This window comes from Lutjanus erythropterus, chromosome 8 (assembly GCF_056507025.1).
Source record: "Lutjanus erythropterus isolate fLutEry1 chromosome 8, fLutEry1.hap2, whole genome shotgun sequence".
NCBI lineage: Eukaryota > Metazoa > Chordata > Actinopteri > Lutjaniformes > Lutjanidae > Lutjanus > Lutjanus erythropterus.
The window spans coordinates 14998748-15021204 of NC_139324.1; the positions used below are offsets into that span (position 1 = coordinate 14998748).

General features: G+C 38.6%; 2 protein-coding genes across 2 annotated transcripts; both read right to left on the reverse strand.

Annotated features, from left to right (window-relative positions):
• Positions 1–1238: 1238 nt before the first annotated feature.
• tnfsf13b (TNF superfamily member 13b) lies at positions 1239–6983 on the reverse strand. The gene is made up of 6 exons (XM_084724641.1): positions 6646–6983; positions 6430–6544; positions 4493–4549; positions 2677–2801; positions 2213–2363; positions 1239–2086 (listed from the first exon to the last, which is right to left on the reverse strand). The coding sequence occupies exons 1-6, from the start codon at positions 6877–6879 to the stop codon at positions 1974–1976; spliced, it is 795 nt and encodes a 264-aa protein (XP_084580767.1). The 5' UTR covers positions 6880–6983; the 3' UTR covers positions 1239–1973.
• A 3275-nt stretch (positions 6984–10258) lies between these two features.
• abhd13 (abhydrolase domain containing 13) lies at positions 10259–15839 on the reverse strand. Its single transcript, XM_084724642.1, has 2 exons — positions 15553–15839; positions 10259–12414 (listed from the first exon to the last, which is right to left on the reverse strand). Exon 2 carries the CDS (start codon positions 12378–12380, stop codon positions 11325–11327), a length of 1056 nt encoding a protein of 351 aa, XP_084580768.1. The 5' UTR covers positions 12381–12414; positions 15553–15839; the 3' UTR covers positions 10259–11324.
• Positions 15840–22457: the final 6618 nt, after the last annotated feature.

The window sequence follows — 22457 nt, forward strand, 5'->3', positions numbered from 1 at the left end:
TGTTTTATTCATTTTTACTCATCAACAAAAATCACACTAGAATAACAGTAGGGTGGGGGAGGATGTCCCTTGGGCATTTTACCCCAAACCCCTAGGGGGCGTCTGTCAGCTGATGTAAATTTTTCATATTTGCATGATGGCCAGATAAATCAACTTAATATTTTTCTTCAAACTGTTTTCAAAGTTCCTCACACAGATCTCTTAGTTGGATCAGCAGGATGTTTTTCTGTGCCCGTCTGTCAGAACACTGATCTCTTAAAACCAACAAAGAAGAGTTAGATCAAGTGACTTCAAAATCTGTTTATGCAGATTTTTAAAACTAAAGCAAAGGCAAGTACAAATGGTGTCTTTTTCTGTCTGAAGGGAACACAGATACATCAGCTTTACTGACCTTTGTCTGGCACTATTATATTTTCCAGCAGGATGTTAGGTGTTTTAGTTGTTCCCTGATAGCAGACAGCAACTGTTATTAATTTATGTTTAGGTGAAGGGTATTGTGTACTCAGGGTAGGTGATATTCTTAAGATCAATGTCACAATATTCATATTTATCCACTGACTTTGAACGTGGTGAACTGTTGTGCTTTTCATTATGTTAAACTATACTAATGTGTGAAAGAAAACCTATAATTCATTTTGTAGCGCACTTTTTAATTCCATCTGCCTTGATTAAGTAATGTGTGCAGCAGATGTTAATGTAAGGGATAATGAATAGGGAGCCGCTCATTACGGTGAAATAAATCCCGTGGACGTGGAGGGGGCTTCATTCACTGTGAAGGGGTTTATTTCACCATAAAGACCTAATCACTGTATACAATTCTGCTTATTATACTGCTACTTACTAAAATAATTTTGACACAAAATTTTTTACCAAAAATGATTTTATTGATATAAAAATGATTTTATTGCTTCCACAAAGTCCTCCAGGGTCTATGATCAGAGCTGTATAATGTTGGAATTGACAGATCAGAAGTGAATATTTACAAAAGCGGTGATAACTTATGACAATCACAATGTAATTCCACTGAAAATCCATTACTTATGTCATTGGATTCTCACCCAGCCATGCAGTAATGAACTCTAAATATTACTAACTTTAACAGCACATATTTGTTCGTTCAGGAAAATAAAGCGAATAAAATCATGATAATCCTTTGGCCAGCACGTGCCCCAGGTGAAACGCCCCTCCTGCTTCTAGTTTAACATAGTATGGAGTGAAGAATTCATTCATTCATTCATTGAGCAGCAGCTCCTTTGAATGTGCAGACATCATCTGCTTATTGCTTCGATCTAAAAATAGGCACTTTTCATAATTTCCTCTGTTCCTGCTCAACCATAGCTCGATTCTCCTCTCTGTGCTGCCTGGCAGGATGTTCTGCCACGCTCAAGTCTTTCCTTCTTGTGGCCAACAAGGGAACAGCAACCTCCACCCTGATTTCAGATGATGTCATCTCTTGCACAAGAACTGTCACTTTATTGCAGACATATATAGGTCAACTTAAATCAAATGATGGCATTCAAATGATAAATCAGACCACTCACACGTCAAATATCTAAAATAATAAAGCATTTGAGAAGAACTGCTGCTGCTGCTACAGGCGGAAAGATTATTAATGAAAACAGCAGGAGAATGATTTCACACAAGTAATACATCTCTCATTCTCATGTGTTTGTGAGCATTTGAAGAAAAAGTACTTGATTCAGACAGTTTTCGTGATATTTTGTCTTGATGTGTGGTAGAAATGAACATAAGGTTCATGTATTTGTAAGAACAAAGGCTATGCCATCAACTCATAGTATTCATCATGTCCCCTCAGGCTGAACAAACGAGGAGTCACACAGTCAGTCATTCAGCCAGTACAGAACTGGCTGCTTCCTGTATTCTCCTCACAACACCCAAAGCCAGACGAGGTCACCAGAACTGCGCCTCCTTTCACAAAAGCGTCCCTCGGGTCCAAAGCGAGGTGACAGACTTTAAGCCAGTTTGACAGCACCCAGGAAGGTGGTCTCTCCGTGCAGGGACACGTTGGCTGTGGGGCGAGGGATCAGCAGCTCCAAGTGGTCCCCGACCTCCAGCTTCACAATACCTGAGGAAGTGGAAGTGTTCACTTAAGACTTTAAACTGCCATTCTACTCACACACATGCCTTAGAGCAGAACAGCTGTTGCAAAAAGGGGTGAATATAGGTGGACATAAACAATAACACGGCTCACCTCCTGTGTAGCAGGTGTTGAAAGGGTCGACAGGGGCCATATTCTGGATGCAGCGGAACAGGTCCACACGTGGATCCTCATTTCCCACCACATTGCCCTTCCACCGGATCACCACGTGACCCATTGCAAAGGTGCTGTCCACGTAGAAGACCTGAGCACACCAGAAAGACTGAGTTAAATCCATGAGGTATGTCACAGTTGTGGTTTTAACATGTATAAACAGTCATGTGAGTGGTACAGCATTTGCTAGTTTATTTATTATGCATACATCATTTGCATTTTCTCTTCTCCATCTGACCTTTCTTCAAGGTCTGTTAACCAGCTGCATGCTTAGATCGAGCACACCCTTTTTTTCTGTTATGTATGTAGACCTGTTCCCCTCCCATGACAAACACGGTAATCAGCAAACAGACTAGCAGCACCCCCCTGTGGAAAATTGCTGAAATGACAGCAAAGAGACCAACCTGACTGTACACAAAGTAGAAGCCCTCTTCTCTGACTAAGATCCTGTCTCCGTCTGCCTCCAGAGCAGTGCCTCTCCTCAGCCCGGACAGCCAAGGGATGGCTACGTACGAATCTGATTTTATGTCTGATTCAAGAAATAACAGAAAACATGTTAAAGAAGGGAAAGCTGAACATCGATTCCAACAGTCAACCTGTTTCCAAGCAGTTACTGGAGTCACTGCTTGTGTTTCTGCATAAACTCTATGTTTATATACATTGTAGTACAAAGTATATTCATGAAATATATATTCTATAATAATAGTTAATAGTAATGTAAATGCCAAACAAAAACGCTAACACTTTGTCTCAAGTGATGTGCATAAGACTGTCATTACACTGTCATAATCATTATAATACCTGTCATGAACATGAGAGAGTCTTTAGGTTTGATCAAGTGTCATTTGGCCAAATTTGTCATTTTTAAATGAACAGCTGACATTTCTTGAGATGTCTTTGTTATGACAACTTGACATTAATCAAGTCAGTAATGTTCTTCTAATCACAATTTGATGTTAACCAAGAGATCTGTCAGTGTCTTTGTCATGGCAACTTGAAATTATCAAACTTGAAGAAACTGTTTAGCATTATGTTTTAACACTACAGTAAACTCTAATATGGGGTTAGTTTTGACAGTGGGTGTAATAAAACCATTATAAGTGTCTTATGAATAGTTTCCTTGACCTCAAGTAAAGTGGTACATACATTTTAGACAGAAATGTATTTTAGATAAAAAAAAATACTTTTTATTATCCTGTCAAATGATTTTGTTATAGTGCCATGAACAATTTCTTTAAGATCATATCAAGTTGTCATGACAACGATGTTGTCCTGGTCAGTGTCCAGTTGTCATAACAAAGACATTATTGGCTTGAGCAATGCCATGTTGTCATAACAAAGACAACAAACAATGTCATATTTGCATTTAAAATGGCATAACTGACCAAATGAAACTTCAGGACAGTCATTCACATTCAAGACTCCTTCATATCAATGAAGTGTCACTCATGATGAGTGTAATGACATGTAATTACAGTCTTTTGCACACACGTTAAAATAAAATGTTATTCCATTTTACAATACGACCACCCTTCTTAATGCTTTAGAAATGATTTCTAATTAACTTGTTGGCATGTAATAAATCATTAATAAACAAGTTATAACACAATTTTCATACATCAGTGTTGGCCCACTATTTGGCAAAATTACATGGCAGTTACTGCTTCTTACTACTAATTAATTTTACAAATGAGATACTAATATTTATAACTGGAAAAGGGGAGCCTTGTTGTAAAGTGTAGGCATCATAATGTACCACTTTAATATCCACTGGGCATGACAACCTGATAGCATAATGTCACATCAACACCTGTGATAATAATGAGGCAGCTGCTGATAGCATGCTGAACATGTCAAATGTACTGTTCTTTTGAAATGCCAAATAAACCTTTTGTTATGATTATTACTATTAACAAATGTGATGAAGCTGACAGACGTAAATGCTGCTGATGGAGAAGACCAAGCTGGGATCTGAGAATTAACAGTATAGATTAATGTGGGCTCATTATTTGGTAAGCAACAGATCACTGTTGCCCTTTCTATTAAATGTGTTATAACAGCTTATTAATGATTTATAATTAATGTTTACACCCTGATTAATAACCTAATGATTATAAATCATTTATAAGGGTGGTCTTGCATTGGTAAAATGTCAAAAAATTACACAAAAATCAATGACAAATCAACAGAATATCACAACCCAGGCCAGATATACTGTACCTTTCCTATAGGTTTGCCGACTATCATTTGCCAACAACTGCAGGCACGGCTGAGAAACTGTGTAAAAAACATAAGAGAGATGAAGACGTGTTAAAAATGGCCAGCAGTCTGCAGACAGTTTATTTCAAGACTGTCTGTCTTTTTCTTTCAGCTCCTTCCTTTTTTACTTTTGTGCAAAATTCCATTTATGGCGTTGGCACTTGATCAGCTGAAGTATACTGTTAATACTGCACCCCTGGGATTGTTAAATGGTTTGAGCTGATGGTGTGCACATTCACACCCTTAGTTAATGGTGAGCACTAATGGATGGCAGCATTTACTCAAGTCTAAGTTTTCACATGGTTATCACCAAAGCTGATGAGTCATTAACACTTGGTCTGTTTTAATGTGAACAATGTTTTCTGTGAAGATTTTCATTTTCTGAATGAAGTTTTAAGGATACAAGGTGTGTACAGATTATAGAGAGGCATTTTGTGATTTTGAGATAAATAAATAAACTTGACATGACTTGAAAATGGTACAGAGAATATCATAACAATAAGCTACCTACACCTCAATTCCAAAAAACTTGGGAAGTTATGTAAAACATAAAAAAACTGAAATGAATGATTTGCAAAACCTTTTCAACCAATATTCAACTGACTACAGAACAAATAAAATATTTCTAATGTTCAAACTGATAAAGTTTATTGTTTTTTTGTTTTAAAGTTTATTGTGTATAAATACACACTGTTAATATTTTTTTATTTTTTTTTTTATTTTTACCCCATTCTGATGTAACACATTCCCAAAAAGTTGTGACTAGGGCAATAAAAGACTGGGAAAGCATTGGAATATTAAAAACACCACCTGTTTGGAACATTCAATAGTTAAACAGGTTACAGTAACAGATAACAGTATCATGATTGAGTAATGAAGGGACATCCTCCAAAGGCTCACTGGTTCACAAGCAAGGATCAGATGATGATTTTGTGAAAAACTGCGTGGGCACACAGTCGGTTTAAGAACATGTCTTAACACAAAACTGCAGGAATTAGAAATTTCACCATCTTCAATACATAATATCCACAAGAGAAATGTCTGCACATAAGGGGCAAGGCATCAAATGCCTGTGTCCTTTGACACCTCATGTGGCACTGCATTATAAAGTGCAATTAAAACCCAGATAATTGTATAAAATACTACATGGGCTTGGGAACACTTAGGAAAACTGTTGCCAGTGCATACAGTTTGTCGCTGCATCTACAAATGCAAGTTAAGACTCTACCATGCAAAGCAAAAGGTGTGCATCAACAACATCCAGAAACACTGCTAAATTCTCTCGGGCCAAGCTTATCATAAAGTGGGAAAATGTGCTGTGGTCTGACGAGTTCACATTTTGAAACTGTTTTCGGAAAAGGACCGTTCAGATTGTTACCAGCGCTAACTTCGAAAGACCGTCTTTGATGGTATTGGGGTGTGTTAGTGACCAAGGTCCCATTAATGATTAAAGGTATGTACAGGTTGTGGGGCAACATATGGTGCCATCCAAACGTCTCTCCCTGCTTATTTCAACAAGACAATGCCAAGACAAATTCTGCACGTGTTGTAACACTGCAGCTTTGTAGTAAAAGGGTTTGGGTACTAGACTGGCCTGCCTGCCAGTCCATGCCTGTCTCCTCTTAAAAATGTGTGAACATTTCACATCAGTTTGAACATTAAATGTCTTGTCTTTGCACCGTACTGAAATGAATAAAAGTTCTAAAGTTTTAGCAAATTATTGCAGTCTGTTTTTATCTACATTGTACATAACATCTCAACTTTTTGGAAATGGGTTTCTATTAAAAACAAAAAAACATTAATTACCACCTTAAACACTACAAATGGAATCAGTCATATTATGTTTATAATATTCAGGCTTCTGCATCTATACATTAATAGTAATTTTCAGTCATTACCAAATGTCTCTGCTCCAGGGACCACTCTTTTTTTCCTTATCAGGTTGACAGCATCTTGAGACCCAGGTTGGTGCAGGGGTTCTTGGCTGCTTCTTCTGCTACTGATATTCTCAATCTGAACAGACACAATAAAAGCATTAGAAAAACAATACATGCTGGTAAAATGCTTGTCTTATGTAGTGTTTGCAATTATGTGGTGGCCTAGTTGTTCCTCACCTGGCCTCCACGCTTGGCCTCTTGTCCCTCTTCTCTTCTGCGATAGAGCTCTGATTTGAGTCCCTCCACCTCCGCTCTGAGAGCCACCAGCTGGTACAGGGACAAAGCTGAAAGAGAGGAGGAGGTGATGGCAGCTAGCGTCAGCAGGAAAACTGGCCAGGACAGCCTTCCTTCACCTGCCTTTTGTCCAGTTCCTGGCTCCACACCTGCCAAAACAGCCATCGTGGGTCCCATATACTGTCCTGAGAGCTCACACTGGCAGCATGACTGACTGGTCTGTTGCCTGAACTACACTGCTGGCTTGTTCTAGGAGTGGCAAATGTTTGCATCTGCCATCAATGTTTTCTCTGAGTCACCAGTTTTACCTTAATCCCTCACTAAATACTCCAAAGACTTCCTTAACTCTTGTTTCTGTCCTTCTGCAGCCGGTTCCAGTTTAGTCTGAGGGACTACGCAGAACAAATACAGTATAAAAAAGAGTGACACAGCTTCCCCTCTATTGTTCCGCTCAGCTAACCACACACAGAGCTTCCTGCCTTGACTAATCCATCCCCCTTTTCTCTTTATCTTGCTCTTTCAAAATGATTCAATTCATCTCAGTTTCCATTCCAACAGATCATCCAAGCAAATATTACAGTGGAAATAGAAACAACAGTTTCAGGGTTTCGATGAGTGTCAGTGTGGTATAGAAACAGGAGAGATTTCAGACTGCACAGGAGGAATAGACATTATTAATGACACCAGTACATTTAAATTTCACAGCTGGAGGAGTGTTCTGAAAGAAGGAAGTGCAAAAAAATTACTTCAACTTTAGAAGGCAACTTACCATTGCAAAACAAACAAACTTGTGATTCCCAGAATATAAAAAGTGAAGTGGTGCTAAAATAAATGAATAAATTTGGAACCATGACATTAAAAAATGGTTGTTTACAACAAAGAACAAGAGAAGTCAAGCAAATTTAATGTATCAATTTATTGCATGTTACAGTACAGAAAATAGAAAGTGAAAATGTGTGCTTACAAAAGAAGTTGTCAACATTATTTTGGAATAGAAAAGAAACATTACTCTAAAATGGAAAATCCTCATACTAAAGATAACGATGAATCATTCAGATGTCTGACTGTTCAGGTATCCATCATTGTTTCTATAAGTCATGGTAAATGTACACAAATAATGTCAACACTGTGCAGGTTCATTACAGAAATTTGCCAGGACTCAATGTAATCACATGCCAGCTTGCAAATGCAAATTCCAAATTATGCCAACACTTTAAACAGCATTCATTCCACTCTATTCACAATCATATGAACATATAAAAATATGTTCCATAGTGCATTTGCACAATACCTGGCAACACAGCCATAGAAAACACACAGACATTCAGATTTCATTTCTCTACATCAACAAGGTGTTGAACAGTAACAATAAATTTGGCTAGGATAAGAAGCCAAGATTCTAGTTATTTGTATCTTTTTTTTTTTAGGCCAGCCACCAAAACAATAATTCAAGTGAATGATGACAAGTTCCTCCATGTTTTCTTGAATGAAGAGATTGTGCAAGCAAAAAAATAACAGCAAAAGAATGTAAAAATAAACATATCAATGTCACATGGCTGAATTCCAATTGCACAATGTGCTCTACAACATATGATGGGATCAAAGTAATCAAATTCTCAACTGAGTTAATGGATCTGATATAATACAAAACATGTCTGAAACTGTTCTGTGCCACTGGGGGCAAAAAGTCACACAGGGAGAAAAAAAACCAAAAACATCTATACATTAGTTCTTATAAAGCACACTTGTTAATTCAAGACCACAATTTACATTCATAGTAGCCTTTAGACCATTTTTCAAGTTGTTCTCACACTGACAAATTTGGTCTTCTGATGTTTGTTAAATTTTGTTAAGCATACTGTTTGCAAACAGTATCAAATATGGCTAAGGAGATCTGTATTCAAATGGCTTTGATACCACTGCAGTGCAGCATGCTGCATTTGGAAAGCAAGAGCAGGTAACAGTGTTGTCAGGCTCTGCTCCACCCCCTGGAAGACATGCAGGAAAGGTTAATTAGCTCATTAAAAGCCCTCCAAGTGAGTAAAGCCATTTTGCCACATAAGCATGGGGTGAGACGACAACCTAGAGTCCTCCAATTAACAACTATGATGCTGATAATAGCTAACAAATAATCTAAAAATGCTCACACTTTATTTTTGGTTTTTAAAGGATAGGTTCGGGTTCTTTCAAGACTATCTTACTACAACACTCACATGAATTTATGCTGAAAGAGTCACTGCTGATATCATTCCTCCTGTCTGTACTGGCCACAGTATGAGGTTTTATCACAAGTTTTAACTGTAACGCTATTTCTATACAGTTCTTAAAGTCTGCCCCTGTGTCGGATTCTCAGTGAAATCACATTAAACAAGCCTATGTTTACATTTTTCCAAGTTACAGCGAGTAGCACATTAGGCAGTTAAAAAGGGACAGAGGGACATTTTCATTTGGATAACTTTATTTTTGATGTTACATTTTGTGGTTATTGTGGAAACACTACCGCTTTTGTCCACAGGGGCCTCCAAAATCAACAAAATATTTGTTCCTTGTAGTAGCTTTAAGAAATACCTTTCCAGCGCAATCGGGGTGTAAGAGAAAGCACAAGCCAAAGTTAAGCATAAGTTAGAGGACTAGTGTGTAGGATTTAGTGGCATGTAGCGGTGAGCTTGCAGACTGCAAACGCCTCATCTCACTCTCCCTTTCCGTGTAGGAACCACACGCCACCAAACTCTGTCCAGTCTGAGCTACTGTAGAAACACGGTGCAACATGATGGTGGCCTCCATGAAACAGGACCTGCACTTAAACACTGTAAACAGCTTAGTCTAAGGTAATGAAAACTTTCAGGTGAGTACACAATAATGTTTATGAATATTATATTTAATTTCTGCCATATTCTGCCAATAACTCCCCATAAATCTTACATAACCTGAACCTTTAACCTGAGTAACTTTCAAGGGGTCTTTTTCATGCAAAATATCTAAAGCTGTAACAATAAATCAATTATCAAAAGACTATTAATTGTCTATTTTTTTGCTAATCAATCCATCAGTTGTCATTTTTTAAGAAAAAATATCCAAATTCTGTGATTTCAGGTGTTCAGATGTGAATATTTTACGGTTTCTTTAGTCCTTTTGGTCAAATTGGGCTTTGTGAGAGATATTTTTCAGTTTTCTGACATTTTATGAACCAAACAACTAATCAATAAATCAACAAAATAATGGACAAATTAATCAATTATAAAAATAATAGTTAGCTGTAGCCCTAAAACATCTTTTGAAGTTTGCCAGACTATGTTTCCTTGGTGATCTGAGCGCAAGATTAGTATCACAAAGAGGAAATGTTCTTCTCAATACTATCCACTTAATTTGTCCTTGACATACTGCTGAAACCTCAAATTAGCTTCTGCTCAACTTTGGAATTATTTTTGTATAAAAAATGTCTGTCCTTCTCTTCTAATGGATGTGTGTGCACATTAGAAACAGATTACACTGACCAGTAACTCTTTCACTATAAATATGGGCCTGTACTATATTGACGTCCTCAGACTTGAAGAAATCTGGACCCATCCTTTAATAACAAACCACAAACAAAACATGGTCCTTAACAAACTACAGGAGCCAAAGCTGCTCAGCAGCAACTTGAGCCCCTTTTCAGAGTAAAGACTATCCTGCATGCTAGCTGTGCTTGAACAGGACACAGTAACAGCAGCAGCTTTCAATCACACTGAAACAGAAGTAGTTTGACAGGAAATAAGACCTCAAGAAATTATTTTTGATAGGCAGAAGTAACAAACGTCAACATTATCTTACTGAAAACGTCATATCAGCCAACAGTTTTTGTGGCTGAATATAATAATTTAACAGCACGTTTGTTTCACGCTATTGTGTCAGAAAAAACATTTTCACGGGTATATATAAATTATGATCACTACAATGTCATGTCATGCCAAGCTGCTGAAAGTAGTCTAAATATTAATGTTCCTCACCAAAAGGGGAGAGAAAAAATATGCCCGCCAAAGTATTGCTCAGAAGATGTTAGCCTGCATAACTCAACACTTGGGTAAATCTGAACAAAAAAGTGCAATGGATTAACAAAGATATATATATATATATATGTACACAGTATAGGCCTACATATTATCAGTGTCTCATTTGTACATCAGAAGAAGTGTCATTTTAATTCCAGTAGTAATCAGCTTTCACTATTGTAGGTCCTCACAGGGTCATTATGCTATGAGCAATTGATTCAGTGATTTTAATTCATTTCAATAGACCCATTACAGCGAATTCTCTTGTGGTTGTGGCATGTCTTGCAGTTGGGCATGTATGCTCTGGCTTCATTCATAAAAGGTCATAAATACATGCATTCATAGCTGCAACACAAAAGAACCAACAAGGGCATTGTTGCCCTCTCTTAAAATCTTGAAATAGTCAAATCATCTTAACAAATATGTTACATTTACATAAAGTTAAAAAGAGTGAAATAACATAAGAACCCAGTCAAAAGCATAAAAAATGTACATTCTTTCCAAAAATCAATGAAGTCCATCCAATCAACTTCCATGACAGTCTTCACTTCAGCCCATAACCTGTAGTTAACAGTCACTCTTTGACTGCTTTTCTCAGATAATGGTGACACTGGCTGAAGGCTGAGCACTCTCCTCGTGGGCATGGCTCTTCAGCAGATCTTTCATGAACTGCTCCAAAGCAGCGAAGTAGCCCTGACACTGCCAAGTGTCGTTGTGTGTGCCCTCTGGAAAGATAGCCAGACGTTTAGTCCGCGCAGGAGACAACTCATACAGTTGTTTCATCATGACTGGTGGGATGAGCTGGTCCGACAGACCAGACACAAACAGTGAGGGCATGCGGCACAGCGCCACCTGCCGATAGGACAGGAATTGATTCCTATAGCACCACAAGGGCAGCAGGCGCATGGGCAAGAAGGAGAAGAGTGTTGCTGCCATGTGTGGGATACTGAGGAAGGTGTTTTCGACAATAATGGCAGCTACACGGTGAGGGTTAACTGATGCCAAGCGCACAGCAACAGCGCCACCCAGTGAGCGGCCAAATAGTACCACCTTTGTCTTGTCCAGATCAGGACGGGTCATGACATAGTCCAGCGTAGCCTCGGCATCCAGGTACAGCCCATCCTCGCTGGGCTCGCCCTCGCTCTTTCCATAGCCACGGTAGTCCACCAGCACCACATTGGCTTTCAAATTGACCAGCATCAGCAGGGCATTTGGCACCCTGTGACCAATATTACCTGCGTTGCCATGGAAATAAAGGATGGTAGGTGGAGCAGAGGAGGCAGGGCTGCTTTGATTGCCAGGGGTGACTCCAGGAGGAGTGTCCCCTCCTGTGTAGCGAAGCAGGATGATGTTAAGCTTCACACCATCCTTGGTGCGAATGTACACATTCTCATGTGGAATTCCTGTTGGCATGGGAACATACAGGCGAGAGGAGGAGGGCTGGTCAGGGAAATAGAGGAGCACATCCTGAAACTTGTAGAGGATGCCTGCCACAGAGGCCAGGATAAGAGCTAGGAGAAAAAATCCTCCATACAGGTGGAAGGTGAGGATGAGGGCCAAAAGAGAGACTCGACAAGCACCCCAGGACCAGGAGGCCAGAGTCAGGGTACAACGCTCCATTGCCCCCCACAGCCTCCAGGGCTTCTCCATGGCTACACGAGAGCTGAGTCACACAACACACACTCTGTAAATACACAGAAGAGTACAAGGGTGAGAAGGACATGTGGTTGATATAAACATACATGATCAAGGAAAGCATTTAGAAAAACAGTTTCAGTTACAATTCAGTGAAAGAAACAGAACCCAAATGATGATTTTAAAACATACATTGAATACAGAAGAACTATCCAGAATTGGCGCATAATAATAAATCAAGGTCATTACCAATAAGTTGTTTGCAGTTTATTTAAGATAAAAAATGTTGAAAAAGTTTTTTTTTATCAGTGTCATTGTACAATTACATCAGTAAGAGGATTTATGAAATGTTTTTCTATTTATTTAAAAGTTCATTGCTTATGGTTTTCTCAAGAAAGCAGCATTTTGGAAGAGATGTTATGCAGAAGGTGACTTCAGCTGTTTCCATCAGTTTGATGGCTTTATGTCCAGTGTGCAAACAGAGAAATACATTCAAAGCCAATGTTGATGACCACTAAGCCTAAGTTAATGCCAACTACAAAGCATACTTTCCTGATTTTGAGCAAAGGTCGGAGCAGCTAGAAAGAGTCGGAGACCCATTTACAGTGTCAGAAAACATGAAACTGTGGTTTATTACCCGGTCACTACAAGGCAGAGTAATTAGATGTGTCCTTAAATTGTGAACTGCAGTTTCACAACTAATTGGCTGACCAAGTTTTGGGTGTGTGTGAGGAGGAAGCACCGTGACCTAAGGAAACACACTCTTGGACATTTGCGACACTTCATATCAACATACTTGTGCGAAACTTCACTCTTGGCAATGGCACAGATAAAAACTAAACAAACCAGACTCTGCAAGGGCGTTGCTTCACTACCGCTGAGAATCTCAAAGATCACGCAGGAAGCACAAGGCTCTGTCTCACAGTGAAATGGACAAATGGACTCTGACCCTAGCAGCTATAGATAACCAATTTCAACTAGAACTGAAGGAACACAGAAAACATATTGGACTGCTCATAGTTATAACAAAGTGAAACAAAAACTGCAGCTCTCTGCACACAATGAACTCACTAAACTGAAAAACAGTTCATTACTTGATTACTCTAACAACGGCATAGCCATAAAAGCTAAAAGAGCACGTTTAAATCATAAAATCAAATAAAATCGTAACCTTAAAACTGAAAGTCAACTCAAATTGTTGATTTGCAGAAATGTGACACACCTACATTATAGGCAATGAATATTAGCTATAATAGCTCATTTGAAAGTTTATGTGAAAACATTTACCGTAATGTTCAGACTATTGAGCGCACCTGAATATAAGCACAAACTAAATAAAAAAAAAAAAAAAATTGTACATATATAGACCGCACTTGTCTATAAGCTGCAGGTGTCCACATTGTAACATGAGATATTTACACAGAAAAATGGTACACAGAAAGATTTTTTTAAATTTGTAATTAAATAAATGCTTTTTTCCAAACAGTGCCTGTAACATGGCAGTAACACAGCAGTAACACGGCAGTAAAACGGCAGTAACACGGCTGGTTAAAAAAATAACCAGCCTACCAGAAAAGTCACCATCGATTCATTGATGCCAAGCTTACGTGCAGCAGCTCTATTTCCTTCTTCGACAGTCAGATTGATTTCCTTTTAAAAGCTGCATCATATGCATTTCTTCGTGTGTTTTCCATGATGAGGGTGTGTGCATGATGCGCAAAATGACTGTTCACAACACAATCAAACTAGCATCTTCCTTAGCGCATTATCTCTTCCACCTGTCTGTCTCGCTCTTGCGCTTCCTGCTAGAGCGCCCCCTGGAGGCCGTAAAAATCTATAGATTAGCCACATCATTGTTTAGGCCGCAGGATTCAAAGCGTGTGAAAAAAGTAGCGGCTTATAGTCCGGAAATTACGGTAATTTGATATATTAGGTAAAATGCTCTATTTAAGACCAGCAATATATGTGAATTTTGAAAATGTACTTAACTGGAAAAATAAAAAGAGCATTTTAAATGTCAGACCTGCTCTTTGTTTTTGTTGTAGACATACTAGTGATTAGCTCGGAGATATAAAATATTAAATCACCCATCTTTGCTCACTACATCTTAGCCTTTTTTACCCTCAGGAGTGCATAAACGTGGGGTTATATGAACATCTTTTTAAAATACAAAAATGTGAGCTTATCATTTTTGTTATCACTATTAGCCATGAGTAGTGGGTAATTATTGGCTATAAGTACTGGCTGATAAAAATCCATATTGTGCATCCCTAAAAATCATCACAATAAAAGCATTAAATGAAACAGTATGTTAAAATATTTTACTGAGGTAAAGCATGGCCCCTTCAACAAAGAATTGGGCCTTGCACAATAGCCATTAAAAATGTGAAAGATATGGCCCTTAACAAACAGTTTCATAACGAAAACTGACTATACGCTGCTGATTCTGTCATTCAAATCCTTCAGCTACTGGAAAAAAACGCTGTTCATTTACACCATGTGTTTGGCAAAAGGGCAGCAAATAGTGTGCGACTACTACTTGTCACAACTGCAACTAGCACCAACCATCACTCATCTGTCAATCTGAAGCAAGCAGATTGAAGTGGTGATCACCCCCCAGTCCTAGGAGTTTGTAGTGAAGAAACAGATGTAAGCTAGCAGGTAGTGGTAAACCTATGTGCAGTGGGGGCTTTCTTCAAAAGTAGGAATGAGTATTACTATAAGTAATGCTGCTGGGAATAAACCGAGGACACGTTTACAAATATTAACGCTAGTTAGAAGACTGAAAAGTGTCCAGACCCCACCCATAAGACAGAGATGCTGACAGCTGCTGTCAACCCGGTGAAAAGCACATACAGTTAACGTTAGGAGTGCTTTGACAGTTAGCGTTAGCCAGCTAACGTTAACTTGAGGTGCCGTTTCTGTCAGCTGTCAATGAGCAATCTATTTCAGGACTGTCAAAACAAGCTGTCAAATCACAGACGGTGGTACACAAGGCTTTGAAGCTGCTGACCATAAAGCTGAAGCAACACTGTTAAAAATAATGTTAGATAGCTGCGAGTTAGCCACGTAACAAGAATGCTAACTATCAAGCTATCCTTTGCTCCCATAGCTGCTAGTGCTATCAGCCCCGTTTTAACTTAGCCACCTATCCCCTCAATGGTTTGTAAGATAGCCACATACTCACCCCTCTCTCATTTTAGCACCTCAGCTGCATGAATTTTTTGACAAAATAATATCACGGAGACAGACAGCACGGTCACTGTCATTCAGCTATGTAGCGATAGCAGTTCACTAAATTAACAATTAAATTTAACTGACGAGAACGCAGGGTGAGTAACTGTCAGCAGGAACCGGCGAAGCTAGCTCCGGCTAGCTACACAGCTGGTTAGCATAACTAGTGTAGCCGTCAAGAGTTCCGTGTGGGTCTTAAACGAATCGAAGGTTCCGCGGAATCATCTGTTCCGTCCTCTTCTTCTTTGGGGTTAACAGCTGCAGGCGTCCTTAATGTTACATTACTGCCATCGTCTGGAGCATCCTCTGCTTTGACCACGTCCACTGCACTCTAGTATGCCAGTATATACTGCTCGTTAGCCCTGGTCTTTTCATTCCTTCCATCGTTTCCTTTCTTGCAAGCTGAAACTGATAAGCACATCTTCTGCAGCTTTTGGCACCTCAATGTCATTGTTCACAAAAAGCCAGGCTGGATACTTCCTTATAATGTAAACTAAGCAAATTCAATGAAAGGGCAGATTTGAAAAAAAAAAAAAGTGATGTGCCAAGGGATCCAACGTTTACATTTCCTCTGTCTGACCTGTAAAGTTAATTTAAATGTGTAAGACAGATGCACCTTTTTTTCTTCCACATTATGTTTAGTTAGTTAGAATTAAAACTTAAATAATGAGTATCTCCAAAAACCGGGTCATTAGTCTACTAATAAAATGATCATAATAATTATCAAATAATGTAAACACCCACAAACTTAAAGTAGCTTGTTTTTGTAAACACAAAGTTGCATTCACTGTTTTTGTCATTTGGAAATGGTTGTTAAACGGCTGCCAACATAATAGACCTGACCTACAGTGTCCTTTGTCACGCTTTCTGATCAGTCCTGTTTTCCTTAGGAATCTGTACAACATCCTCTCTCTCGTCCACTTCCACCATGCTCCAGTACGCCTATTCTTTTTAATCGTTTTTTCATGTCTGTCCTTTCTTTCATGCAACTAACAAGCACATTGTCTCTGTTTCTGGTACCTGACAATTCTCAAAAAGACTGATTGGATGCTTCCCGATATCAGAATCAGTTTTATTGCCAAGTAGCTTGTCACATACAAGGACTTTGCTGTGATAAGATGGTGCGTAAAAACAAACATAGTGTGAGAAATATAAATAAATATTAAGGCAAGTACTACAAGTCATATAGAGAGTAGAAAATTCACAGTAACATTAAAAAAAACATACAAACTGCAGAAACAAAATGTACAATGTGGCTGTTATTTATATAAATGACAGAGTTGCAGGCTGCAATCAAACCAAACTTGTAAAGGAATGTGCAAAATATTGGACACAGGATGTTGTGCTGTTGCTATTCTTAATTGATTTTCTTCCATCTAATGCCCTTTCCCTTTGAATTTGATTTTTTAATACATGTCTATGTGTATTAAAACAAAAAATACATGCATTTACCTTGACAGTCACAGAAGATGGTATTTAAGCCCCTTCATCATACATTTGATCCAGGATTAAGCTCCAAATTTAGTTTTTGAATTGACTTTATTAAATTGTAGAACTCTGATGATAATAGTAGACTGAAATCGGAATCCATATTATCTATTGGATCATTTGATCCAGCAATTAAAACTTTCAGATAGTCTGTATATTTATATTCTTAATGTTAATTTTATTCCTATAAAACTCACTCACTGAATCAGTATTTTTATATCTTTCCTTAACCTGAAATAATTCCAAATCTATCAGCAAGGTTTCTAGTAATGACACAGGGATTATAGAACATTTCACAGTTGGACAAAACTCCTTTTCATAGACTTTTCTGCTGCATTTCCTGTCCAGCCAAAACCCTCCCTTTCGCAGCAGGCTTGCAACGCTCTTTTGGCTGGGTGTCTTCTGTCCACAAATTCTCACATTCATCCAATTGTTGACTCTGAGCTTTTTTGAGCCTGGATCCCACCTAATTCTCCAAGTGTGTTTTTGATACAGATCCATAAACTACACTCTGATAATCCAGCCTTAATCTAATTAGAAATACATACACATACAATACAAACCATATATTTCTAGGATGCAATATTGACCCTCTAGTCTAACCCTTCAAGGTAGCTTGTCACATTTCCTTTTTTACACATATCCACAATGTTTTAATTTGTTCTACTCTATGATAGTCTGCAGTCAAAAATATACTCTTAAGATCCAAAATTCAAAGAAAAACCTTTGGCCCATATCTGTTCATTTGCAATGTGTTGAAGTACTGTAGAGTCAGCAGCAACTTCTGCTGATGCATCATGTCAATTATGAAATGCTTACAATGTGTCCAGCACAACACAACATGCTGGATGTTGAAAACAGTGGTCTGATCTTAAGTTAAGCAGTGACAATTGCATGTGCTATTTGAATTTTTGCCCACCAGATGGTGCTCTTAGAAAAACTATAATCCAGATAATTCATAAAATGATGGTTAATTTTACAGGTGAAACTAAACTCCCTAAATTAATTTACTGGAATGCTTTATGAATAATATACAATGGCATGTTTTAGTGCACAAATAGATCACTATTATTTAGACATGATATAAAGGCAAAACAGGAGGTTGTTTTTTCTCTTATGTATTTAACATTGATGTACAGGAGGCCTTCAAGACTCAATACTAGACACTAAAAAGCTAAATTCTTGGAAACAGGAATGCATCTGTTTCTTGAACTATAATCCTAATACCATTTAACTCCGAGGCCTGTGTTGGTCTACTGCCGGGATCTCAACAGCAGTTTTTAAAAACACATTTTGTCGGCTGAGTCAGAATTGACACATCTCAGCCTTCAAAAGTGGGTCAAATTGTTGATGTGACAGCTGTAACATGCTGGACTGCTCACAGGTAGTGTGCTGAGAGAAATGTCCTTGAATAAAACATCCCTCGATGAAAGAATGCAGAGGGCAGAAAGCATGTGAGCCTCCTCACAATGTTCCACTCAGGTCATCCGAAGTCAACAATCCAAACAAAGGTGAGATAATCAGGGGTTTGTCTTGACTTATTCTGACTGTACGTATTCACACTGCCAATGACTTTACTCATAACCATATAATGGTTCATTCTAACTAAGCAGAGAATAAAAAATGACATGAGGAATGTGAAGCAAAAAGCTTGTTAAATACACATATTAATATTAGATGCTGATATTTTTCTACTCTTCCTGGGTTGCCTATTGGTATTGCTGTATGTGACATCTTGCTCACACTCAGCGTGACCTTGAAGGAGACGGACAGACAGATTATGTGCAGACTAGCACAGCTGTTGGCCGTTCGGCTCTGTCCTTGAAGTTTATTTTTGATTCTGTGGTGTCGAAATCAGCACCAAAACCCTAGATAGAGTGTGCTTCTATCCTGTTAGATAATACAATGAAAATGTTAGGCTATCAAAATTAAGTCAATGTACTCCAAAAATACAACTGGCACATGAAAACGTATTAACATTTGTTGAGGCAGGGGTGCTGACACTGTCAACAATGAGCCTGAAAGCTGCAGAACCAATGCAGTTCCTTCTTTGGAGGTTTTTATTATATGACCATATGTATACAATTATGAGATTGCTGAATTCTGTTCTGTTATATGGTAGGTAGGTGGACAGATTATCCCTATTGGTCTGCAGACAATTCTGTCTGCAAGCGCATAAAGCTACTTAGGCTAAGGTTTCCCTTAAATTTTTATTGTTGTCAGGAAAAACCCTTTAACCCTTAAGTGTTTGCCATTAGCTTTGCTTATGTGGTACTAGAAAGTCCTTAGCGATCATCTTCCTCAGAAAATTTTAAGGGACCCATACCAGTACCTTCAAAGTGAAATAATTTGTGGAAGACAAAAGCTGAATTAATGATGATTGAAGAAGAGGAGGAGGAGGAGAAGACCTACGTGAGCAATGTGCAGATAATTAGTGAATAATCTGCCATTAGCACTAGAAGCTCTGTAAATATAGCTAACCAAACATCAACATAATGCTGTCTCATCTATTTTCATTAATGATATTTTTAATGGAAACTCACCAGTTTTTGTTGATTTCCTTTAGTGCTGTCACAGCAATATTTTCATATTTCTTCAATACTTCATTTATGGTTTGGTTCACAGCAAGATTTCTCACATTGAGTTTGTCAGTTACTTTTTACCATATATTCTGCTTGTCTGTGTTTGTTATGGTGGGATTAAATTTATTTTGGTTTATGTTCTTGCTTGTTCAACATTCCCATCCTCTGTCCAGTTGGCTTTCTTTTTCTTTTTTGTTCTATTTTTGTTAGTTTTGGAGAAGCTAGCTAACACATGCTAAGTAAGTATGTTTAAATACGAAAGCTAACAAGTGAGAGTAATGCTGTCCGGTAACATTGATGTGAGTGAAGCGTAACCATGGTGAAAGCCTTAGTCTAAACACTTTCAGTTCTGAAATCTCTCAGCTGGGAGCGCATGAGAGTATTTTGGAGGTGCCACATTTATTAGAGCTGAGTGGCTCTGGTTGCTTTGGTATCCATGGAAGTAATTAATGCTTCACAAGCAGCAGCTTGTGTTATCAACAAATACTGAATGTGAAAATGTCGGCACAAGGTAGACAATGTTCTCTGGTTTTGAATCGCTGTGGTTGGAAGTTTAGCTTCTCTCCTGCATTGCTGTTTGTATTTTCAAAAAATGTACCATTTCATGTTCACTTTCAGCTGTGTAGGAGTTGTTTTAAGTTACTGTTTTATTTATGTTTATTTGTTTTATTTATATGTATTTATTTATTGTTACAGTTTTATGTTAAGTTACTTTGTTGAGGGACTTTTATTGTGAAGAATTTATAGGAAGTTAAGTGTTTATCCACTGTTTTACAGCTGCTCAAGTCAATCTACTGTCTTCCGTGCTGGCATGCCTTTCAGTTGTTTAGCCCTGTTGTAATGGATATTTAAATCTCTGCCAAGTGGGGTTTATGTGCCAAGTCAAACCGAGTCAAGCCAAGGAAACACATTTGTATGAAAAAGGTGAGAACCAGGGTTTGGTACAAGGGCTTTAGTTAGATGGAGTCTGTCTCAAGGAGTACAAGTAGTACAAAATCTGTGGCAGCCTAATTGTCCCACCTCTCCTCCTCTGTGATTGGACAGCTGTAAAAAGTGACAGTGATGGTAACACCTGTTTGTCTAAAGTTGGACATTTTCCACCTCTTGTTGACCAGAAAAAAACCCACCAAATGCTCAGCTTTGAAAAGACACTCGTCACGTCGTCACGTTGCAGGTGTTTGTAGCAGAGTGTAAATAGACGGCACTTCCACTGGGACCAATTCAAAAATGGTGCTGGCCACAGAAAAAAATGTTTTGGTGCGCACAGGTGCTGAGAGACTATGATACATTAAATGACCCGTCTGGTTTAGAGAGAGTTTTTGCTCACAGGAAAATCTTAAATTTTAAACTTTAGATAATTTAAGCAATGAAGCAAACTGCAGGATTTGATTTTGTGTTTGTTTGTGTTTTAACATTGGTGGAAACCAACAGAAGCTTTCCCTTTTCAGAACTATAGCTGATAACCTGCATCAGCCCAGGGACATTATTGCACTGTTGCTTGAATCACAACAAGGGCCAACAATAAACATTCTGGTGTATGTGCAGATGTTTAGTCTTTAACATTTTTTTTTGCAGGGAAAATACTGCTAGAACTCTACTTTTATGAAAGAATTCACTCGAAAAACATTTAAAGGGAAAATTGTTTCTTTGCACTAAATCATCCGGACTGAGGGACTGTTTTCAACCGAACAGACTGACTTTAAGATTATGCCCATGCTCAAACTCCATTCATTATTCAGACCGCCCTGAAAAAAAGGGGAGAAGCTAATAACACAGAATCACGGTGCAGTGGCCTTTTCAATCGCTGCAGCACTGCGTGGTAGGAGGTACCGTGTCTAAGGAAGACATGGCATGCGCAGGCACACACACCCACGCACACACACACACACACACTTGTCTCTTTAGGTTATAGGGAGTCTTGCATTCTGATGGATTCAGCTTATAAGAGACTGACAGCTGGCAAGTTCACTCTCTCCTACCTACGACTCAATTACCTTTGACATGTCAGTCAAAACATCTATTACATACACACACTCAAACTCTCATACACACTTATAGTGGCACACTCTGGCTCCATTCCTGTATTCCCACGACTCAATTATATATAGCACTCTAAACAGCTGGAGGGCCCGAGCTCAATAATACAAAGTCAGAGCTGCAACAGGACGAGGAGTGGCTGTGATGACCCGGTTAGGGGAATATCATATCACCAGGCCAAGGGACATACTTATCATTCACCTCACGCCATGCACTGAATGGCCAAGCTATTGATACACTATTGATTTTTTTCTGTCAGTCAGCATCTTTTATGACTGGCTGCTGTGACTTAATCCCTTCATGTGTGAGAGTTGCTGTCATCGAATTTCTGCTGGGTTTGTGAAAGACATAGTTGAGCGTCGTCTGACATCACTGTGAGTGATGCCTCCTCGATTTGCAAGTCACTGAATGCCATGCACAAGGTGATAGATGTGGTGTCCATGGCTACAATGTAAATGTGTTGTCACCTTGGAGACAGAGCATCACTTTGAGTCAGAGAGGGACAGCTACACAATGGCAACTCTTCATTTTAAACACATCACAGAGGAGGGGGCAAACAGAGCCAGAAGTTACCTATCAGAACTGCACAACATTAACTGTTTTTTTTTTCTCTTTTATGTCGACTCATAATTAACAAAGTGAGAGCTGCTGTGGCTCATTTTACTCTATTCTAGTGTCAGTCAGCAAGGTCTAATGAGACTGTACATTGTACAGTGATGGCTTAATGAGCCTACCTGGCATTGTGGACATG